Source organism: Cebus imitator, unplaced genomic scaffold (genome assembly GCF_001604975.1).
Source record: "Cebus imitator isolate Cc_AM_T3 unplaced genomic scaffold, Cebus_imitator-1.0 Scaffold54, whole genome shotgun sequence".
In the NCBI taxonomy this organism is placed as follows: domain Eukaryota; kingdom Metazoa; phylum Chordata; class Mammalia; order Primates; family Cebidae; genus Cebus; species Cebus imitator.
The window spans coordinates 4,250,441-4,259,428 of NW_016107369.1; the positions used below are offsets into that span (position 1 = coordinate 4,250,441).

General features: G+C 49.4%; 1 protein-coding gene across 2 annotated transcripts in view; it reads left to right on the forward strand.

Moving 5' to 3' along the window:
* The window catches only part of PGF (placental growth factor), a 13,680-nt gene extending 11,294 nt beyond the window's left edge, over positions 1-2,386 (forward strand). For both annotated transcript variants that reach the window (XM_017528637.1, XM_017528638.2), the window contains one exon: positions 1,830-2,386. In XM_017528637.1, coding sequence (XP_017384126.1) covers positions 1,830-1,857 — 28 coding nt within the window. In that variant the 3' untranslated portion in view covers positions 1,858-2,386. The remainder of the gene's footprint in view (positions 1-1,829) is intronic.
* Positions 2,387-8,988: the final 6,602 nt, after the last annotated feature.

The following is an 8,988-nucleotide window of genomic DNA, read 5'->3' on the forward strand; positions in this document are numbered from 1 at the left end:
AAAAAAAAAAAAAGTATAAGTCATTACAAAGGATATAATTTCTGGCATATTAGAAATACTGATATTTTAATACAAAGCTATTATGTAATATACTCTTGAGACGTATCCTATGAAATATGCCACCCTATTACCATCATCTACCTTTAAAAAAATGAACAAGCAAAAAAGATACACCTCCTTTCATAATTACATATTTACATTGTTTCTTTCTTCCTGGAGCTTACATTTCCATTTCACTTCCTGCCCCCAGAATTTCAGCCTAGTGTAACAGTACTTTTAATTTTCAGAAGTCTTTTATTGATTACCTTGTCATATTTTTCTGCCACAAAAAATGATATGTGAGTTTGAATCATTTTAAATTTCTTGTGAGAAGAAACCTAAATTAAATTTTCTCCTGGAATAAATTATCAAGATAATTCTTAGTAGCACCATTTGGTTAAAACAGCACAAATGTGTCCTATTTTAATAAATGTTCAACATAAAAGTACAATCAATTTTATTGAGAATGCATCTCAACGAGCTAGATGGGACTTGCTCGTTTCAATTAGTGAATGAATCCATTAATGAATGTTACTTCCTGCCAGACTGAGATCGGATTCTGCATTCATTTCATTCCTGTTTATCATATTTTGTTGATGAGAAGGTTGAGAAACCATGTTCGCATAAATAAGGAAATGAGACTAGATGTCACTCAGTGACTTGAACTCCTTCCAAGTTATTTGCCAGGAATCTCAAGGTGCTCTGCTAAGAAAGAATTACTTCTCATGATATCCTGGCTGACAATTCTTTTAAGTTGTTCTTCAATTTTGTTGAAAGCCTTGGTTACCCAGTCATTAGCCATATTTTCTTTCACAAGACCTATACCAATATCTCAAATTGTCCTTTTTTTCATGTCCCCAGAATACTTTTACCTGGCAGCAAAGCACTTTATGAGGACTTAGAATGAGCAAGATATGTTCCTTTCAAAAGGGAGAAAAGTGGCCGGGTGCAGTGGCTCATGCCTGTAATCCCAGCACTTTGGGAGGCCGAGGTGGGTGGATCACCTGAGGTCAGGAGTTCAAGACCAACCTGACCAACAAGGTGAAACACCATCTCTACTAAAAATATAAAAAGTAGCCTGGTGTGGTGGCATATGCTGGTAATCCTAGCTACTTGGGAGGCTGAGACAGGAAAAGTGCTTGAACCCAGGAGGCAGAGGTTGCAGTGAGCCGAGATCGTGCCACTGTGCTCCACTCTGGGTGATGGAGCAAGACTCCATCTCAAAAAAAAAAAAAAAAGGAGAAAAGCATTGTGGCCAGAGAAGCAGATCTTCAGCCACTGTCTCACAAAAATGATTTTAAGGCAATGTAGACCTGAGGCTGAAAATGGATTTCTTTAAAACTGTCAATACTCAGTCTTCACGTGCATCTAGCGGAACCTGCTCCCCTGTTTGAAGACTGCTGTCTTAGGCTCATCGGAGGCATGATTGCCTGAAGCGTGATGAGGTTCAAATGTGGCTCTGGCCATGTGGCCATAGGCAAGCTTCTTCACCTCTCTGGGCCTCAGTTTCCTTATCTTCAAAAGAATAATCAGGGTGCCTTCCTCATGGAAGGTTGTTGAGGGTTAAGAAGATGGTCCTTGGCACAGGGCTGTGCACCTGGGTAAGTGCTTGGTGAAGGGTAGTTCCCAGCTTCTCCTCAACCTGAGGCAAGCAGGGACCCAGGAGCGCTGCACCCTCCCCATGCTCCCTGTCCCAGCTCCTCCTGCGGGCCTGCCCCCTCCTCCATGGGAGGAGACCGCACCCTCTGCAGCACGCTCATGCCCGCCCGTCTGTGTTTGGTCTCTGGCAGGTGCGGTGATGCTGTTCCCCGGAGGTAACCGGCCTGTTGGAGGAGAGAGACCCCGTACCCGGCTCGTGTATTTATTATCGTCACACTCTCAGTGACCTCCTGCTAGTACCTGCCCTCTATTTATTAGCCAGCTGTTTCCCTGCTGAATGCCTCGCTCCCTCCAAAACGAGGGGCAGGGAGGAACGGGACCCTCAGGAATTCAGTGCCTTCAACAACGTGAGAGAAAGAGAGAAGCCAGCCACAGACCCTTGGGAGCTTCCATTTGGGAAGAAGCAAGACATGTTGCCCCGTGATGGGCAAGTTAGGCCCCAGAGGCCCTGGGAGTCTCCAGGGGCCTGGAGAAGGAGAGAATGGGTCCCTGCTGCCTGTTCTTGGGCCTTGGGCTCTGCACAGACAAGCAGCCTTTGCTTTCGGAGCTCCTGTCCAAAGAAGGGATGAGGAGCCTGCTGCGGCCACCACCGCCTGGCTGGTGGGAAGGCGGGCATTGGGCAGAGGGGATCCAGCCATTTCCCCCTCTTCTTGGCAGTAGCTCTTCACCCTGAAGATTGGAACGTTCAGCTCTGGAGAACCGTGGTTGCCTGGGGGCTTTTGCCACTCCTTGTCCCCCGTGATTTCCACTCACACTTTGACACCTGCCTGTGCTGGCACATTGTTCTTTCCAGACAAGGTACCACCATCCTGCCCCCTCTAAAAGACATGTGCAAGCCGGGTGCAGTGGCTCACACATGTAATCCCAGAACTTTGGGGGGCTGAGTCGGGCAGATCAAGAGGTCAGGAGTTCGAGACCAGCCTGACCAACGTGGAGAAACCCTGTCTCTACTAAAAATACAAAAAATTAGCCAGGTGTGGTGGTGTATGCCTGTAATCCCAGCTACTTGGGAGGCTGAGGCAGGAGAATCGCTTGAACCCGGGAGGCAGAGCTCAAGGTGAGCCAAGATTACACCATCGCACTCCAGCCTGGGTAACAAGAGCGAAGCTCCATCTCAAAAAAATAAAAAAGAGACATGTGCAAAGTGAGCCCCGGGTCGGACAAAGAGCTGCCTGGATGAGGAGCAGCCCAGCCAATGGGGATGAGGTCACCAAGGGAGGAGCCTGTGTGTCCCAGCTGAAGGTGGTGGCAGGGGAGCAGGTTGCCCGAGGGCCCTGGCACTCCCACAAGCTGCCCCTGCAGGGCCGTCTTGACTGCCAAGCCAGAGTCTCCTGAATAAAGTATTCTAGTGTGGAAACAGCTGATCTGGGGGGTGTGTCTGCTCAGGCGGTGAGCGTCAGCCAGAAATGGAAGCAGGGCAGACCCAGGGATGGGGGCATAACAGGAAGAGCATAGCACCTTCTCCGAGGCTCAGTTTCCTTATCTCAAAAGCCTCGCTCTGGCAACGAGAGGGCATGGCACAGCTCATGACAACATGTTAGCTTTTTCTTTCCTTCCTCCTTTTGATAGTTGAAGACACTGAGGCCCAAGAAGGTGAAATGGCTGATGGAGAGTCAAGAGCACAGAAGTGAGGGTCAGAGGCCTGGCTTTGTAACTTACCGAGTGACACTGGGCTTCCCTCTGCCTCTGCGTTTCATCTCTGACCTGAGGAGTCTGGCTAGATGGCTCTTCTGGCTTTGCACATTTCTAGTGGGGCCCAGGCTCAAGTCTCAGTGGCCCTGGGTGGTCATTGAGACTGTTCCTATAGAGGCCACTTCAAGGCTGCCCTGGGGGTCATCCAGCCTGCTCCTACAGTACCCTGGGGTCGCCGTTCCCCTAACGAGGAGCTCCCAAGATATAGTTTTGGTTCCAAAGTTGAGGAGGGGCCACTTTTTAGCAGCACCAAGAGTGAAACTTTTCCAGCCCTCCTGGGAGACATCCTGGCTGTGTCTCAGGGTGTTGAATGGCAGCATCTCCAGCCTGCTCGGGCTGCCGCATGGACACCGGGACCAGCAGATGCTACCCTGATTTCTCTGCCTTTTACTCCCAATTTCTTCTGTCTTCCTCCCCAGTGCTTTGGCATTAAAAAAATCTTCCTCTCTTTTTCTTTCTTTTTTTTTTTAATATCTTTTCTTGAAACAGAGGAGTCTCACTCTGTCACCCAGGCTGGAGTGCAGTGGCACAATCTCAGCTCACTGCAACCTCCACCTCCCAGATTCAAGCGATTCTCCTGCCTCAGCCTCCTGAGTAGCTGGGATTACAGGCACCCGCCACCACAGCTGGCTAATTTTTGTATTTTTAGTAGGGTTGGGGTTTCACCATGATGGCCAGGCTGGTCTTGAACTCTTGACCTTGTGATCTGCTCCCCTCAGCCTCCCAAAAAGCTGGGATGGCAGGTGTGAGCCACTATGCCAGGCCTATTTTTTTTAATCCAAACCATTTACCAAACTCCCATCTGCTTCTGACCTGCAAGGGGTGTGTGTGTGTGTGTGTGTGTGTGTGTGTGTGTGTGTGTGTGTGTATCTTTGATGTTGTATGTATTGAGGGAAGAGAAGTTCCTCCATTCTCTCCTCAGCCTCACTTTCTCATTTGAAGCTGCTCAGGAGAAACCCACAGGGACCCAGGGGTACAGGGGCCTGCCTGGGGCTTGGAGGGGAACTGAGGATGTCCAGTGGACTGGGGTGGCCCTGCTGAGGCAGCTGTCCTTAGTGCCCTGTTCACTGAGGCTTGGGGCGCCTGCAGGACATGCTGGTCAGTATGTGCTTCTGGCTGTGGTCACAGATGGCTGTGGGTCAGCCCCAGGAGACATACTTCACCAAAGAAATGCATTTCCTCTCCTGCTTTTCCTTCTTTGGCTGCAGCTGTTCTGAGCCATTGCCTTTGACCCACTGTGAGCTGAGAACACCCATCCCCTCCGATTGTTCAGGCCTCTAGCTCAGCCCTGAAGACCCCAACCTAGGTCTGGTAGCATCTTCAAGGCTTTTGGCTCCATGAGGTCACCCACACGGCGGGCAGCCTCTCAACTCAGGCCAGTGACCCTTGTAGAGAGCAAGACAGAAACCAGAAAAGCTCCTGGAGGCAGAAGCAAAACTCCACATCCATGGGCAGGGGCCTCACAGCAGGAACAGATAGGAAGGAGCCAGCTGGCCCACTTGGCTGTTTTGGCAGCTGTTCCAGCCATTTAGGTCCTGAAGGGCCCTTTCCATTTGCTTGTCATCTATCTGTGGAGCAACCTCTATGTCCTAGACACTGACTAGGCATTGACGATCCAGTGGGGACAAACACACAGGACCCCGCCCTCGTGGACCCCACATGCGAGGGGAGAGACAGTCCATGCTTCGGTGCCGAAGGGTGCTGCCTGGGCCTTTTCTGCTGCTCAAATTGGTGGCCAGACTCAGAGCTAAGGAAAAAGGACCCTGAATACCCCATATTCTAAAACAAAGGAATCATTTGGGACTGCGCACAGTTGCCTACAGGATTTATTAAGAGATGGTTGAAGCAATTCTGCTATGCCCCCAAATCTCCCAGCACCCCCTTCTTCAGTCTCCATAAGCAGAAGACCAGGAAAGGGGAAGGAAGAGAGAGGGAGGTGGGATCATGGGAGTCCTGGGGTGCTGGCTCCCTCCTCTCCTTTCCCTGGAGCTGGATTTGCTGTTGAGATCAGCTCATGTGCTGTCTGGGCAGGGAGGTTGGGGGAGGGCAGGATTCAAGAGGCACAGATGGATGGGGCAGGTACTCCTTGGGGCACCCAGTGATCGTTGCCCATGGGTCAGGTGGACATGGCAGAAAGGGAGTGTCCTTGAGCTGTCTTGTCCATGTCCTACCAAGAGGGAGGCCTGCAGGTGTGCAGACCCACAGTCGATAGGCTGTGGGGTGGAGGTTGGGTCAGTGGCTGAGTAGGGGGTGACAGGTATAAAGCTGAAGGGACCTCTCACATCAGGGAACAGTGGTGTGGGGTGGCCCTGTGGTGAACCCACAAAAGAGCTACCATCTGGATGCCATCATGCCAGGCACATTCATAGCCAGAGAAGAAATGGCCACAGCTGACAGGGACTTTCCTGAAAGCTCTCCCTCCCCATCTGTGTGAAAGAAAAGGGGAGAGAAAAGGAGGAGGAAGAGGAGAGAGAGAGGAGAGAGAGAGAGAGAGAGACAGGAGGGAGGGTACAAGGGCAAACTACACTCCTCCCCACTCCCTGGGCCAAATCCAGGCCCTGCCTGGGGGAGGGAAGAGGTTAGTCTTCAGTTGGATGGACCAACCTAGATGGGGCTAGGCCTTGAATAAGCTAAAGCAACAGGACCAGTAGAAGATCTGCCCGAGATACTGTTACAGGACAGGAAAAGGAGAACTAACATAGTTTATCTAGATGCAGTGATGGAAAAAGATTGGTTTGTTTGTACCCTATAGTCTTCTCAATAAGCAAGTTACCCATAACAACAAATGCATTAATAAGAAAATGTCTTGCTGCCAAAATGTGTTCTGGCTTATTAGAGATGGTCTTGAATTATTTTACACTCTGCCTCTTGAGAGGTGAGGTCTCTTCCCTCTCTTTGAATCTGAATTGGTCTGGGTCTGCTTTGATCAGCAGAAGAGACCATATACTTGTTTCAAGCATAGCTTTCAAGAGGACTAGCAGCTTCTGCCTTGGTCTGTTGGAACCCTACGCTATCATGTAAGAAGTCCAACTACCCTGGGGCCACCATATTGGAAGGAAGCTCAATCTCAAGCGGCCATATAAAGAGTTGTGGAAAGAGAGAGAGAAAGAGAGAAGTGCTCAGTCAACCCCAAGCTATTCTAACCCCCAGCCATTACAGTCATTTTAGCAGATGCTCCAGATTTTATTGAGCAAATACAAGCTATATCTACTGTGCCCTGTTTGATTTCCTTGGTGCACAGAATCATAAAATATGATAATAACAAATTGATTTGAGGCTGTTTATTATGCAGCAATAGGAAACAAGAACAGAAAATAAGGAAAGGTAAAGAGATAACATTGAAGGGAAGATACTGTAGGTCAGGAGATTGTGGATGGTGTCTCTGTGGAAATGACATTGATGGTAAAGTTTGAAGGACAAGGAGTCGTTCATGTGAAAATCAGGGATAAGAGCACAAGGAACCCCAGAGTGGCTGGAGCATGATGGGCAGGGAGTGGGGATATGGGGTGTGATGTTGGAAGTAGGCAGGGGCCAGACCATAAAGAGCTTTTCAAGTCAGGGTAAGGAGTTCAAATTTTGTTATAATGTGAGGTAAGCCACTGCAGAGTTTCAAACAGGGAAATGAAATGACACCAGGTACATTTTTTTTTGTTTTTGAGGCAGAGTCTTGCTCCGTCACCCACACCGGAGTGCAGTGGCGCAATCTCCACTCACTGCAACTTCTGCCTCCTGGGTTCAAGTGAGTCTTGCGCCTCAGCCTCCTGAGTAGCTGGGACTGCAGGTGCACGCCACCAAAACTGGCTAATTTTGTATTTTTAGTAGAGATGGGGTTTCGCCATGTTGGCCGGCTGGTCTCAAGCTCCTGACCTCAAGTGATCCGCCCACCACAGCCTCCCAAAGTGTTGGGATTACAGGTGTGAACCACCACACCCGGCCATTAGGTGCATTTTGAACAATCACTCTGCCTACTATGTGGAAAATGGTCTCTAGGAGTGCAAAATTCAGAGTACAAATACCATTTTGAACGCTGTAGAGAGGCCAGGCAACCAATTATGGTGGTTTGGTCTAGGGAGAAGTAAGGAGGATAGAGAAAAGTAGATGGCTCGGTCTTAATTATGCATGTGGTCTGGTTACCCTGATCATGTATTCACTCATGAGCATTTTTTGAGTCTATGAGACCTAGGTATTTTGTAGTAGATACACATATGACGGGGCAAAATATATTAGCATGCAAAAGTCTTCCCTACCTACTAAAGAAAATTCCATTCTGCAATAAATAAGGAGAATGGGGAGACAGATCATAGCTGGAGAGGCTAAGTTGGTCTACCTAAGAGCTAGGAAAGAGAAAGCAAGTGGGCAGAGGGAAATGAAAGGCCTTGGGGCTGGGACTAGAGAAGGAGCTTGGGGTCTTGTTGCAGAGTCTCTATGGATATAAGACAGTTTGGGGAGTGGAAGAAGGGCTTTGAGGAAGCACTGCCGTGCTCCCTGACATTGCAGGCACGAATGTTCTTTGAGAGATGCCCACTCAATGAGATACTAGGCAGAGACTGAACCCAGGGGAGCATCTAGATTAGCCAGGGTTACACAGACAGAAATGAGACATTGTCTCTGACCTTAAAAAGTTAGTCTGAGGACTCGGATACACACAGGTGATTATAACAGAAGGAAAGCAGGCCACGTAGCTAAACAAATGCAGCTGAAGCGCTGCTAAAGCCACCTGAGATGTCCTGCAGCTGGGGAAAAGCAGAACTGGCTTTGCAAAGCTGGTGGCATTTGAGCTGTGACTTGAAGAGTAGGCAAGATTCGGGTGTGGGAGATGAATGCAGAAGCCATTCTCAATGGAGGCAACCCGTTAACAAAGATGCCAGAGGTGGCAAAACCCTCACCCATCGAGGGGCTCTCCAGCGGTTCGGTTTGGCTGATGCTTAAGGCAGGTGAAGCAGAGAGCGAGGGCTAAGTCTGGGAGGCAGGCTGGGCCCTGGATGCCATGCTGGGGAGTTAGGGCAATGCTAGGCTGCAGGAGGTATGCTTTTTAAACAATAACGTGGCCGGGCACAGAGGCTTACACTTATAATCTCAACACTTTGGGAGGCCAAAGTGAGAGGATTGCTTTGACAATCAACTGAGGTCTTTAAAAAAAAATTAAAATTATGGCCAGGGACGGTGGCTCACGCGTGTAATCCTAGCACTTTGGGAGGCCAAGGCAGGTGAATCACTTGAGCCCAGGAATTTGAGACCAGCCTGGGCAACATGGTGAAATCACATCTCTACAGGAAATACAAAAATTAGCCGGGCGTGGTGGTGCAGGCCTGTAGTCCCAGCTACTCAGTAAGCTGAGGCTGGAGAATCTCTTGAGCCTGGGAGGCGGAGGTTGCACTGAGCTGAGATGGTGCCACTACATTCCGGCTTGGGTGACAGAATGAGACTCCATCTTAAATTTAAAAAAAAAAAAATTAGCCAGGAATGGTGTTGCACACCTATAGCCCCAGCTACTCGGGAGGCTGAGGCAGGAGGATCACTTGATCCCAGGAGTTTGAGGTTGCAGAGAGCTATGATCATGCCACTGCACTCTGGCCTGGGCAACAGAGACCCTGTCTC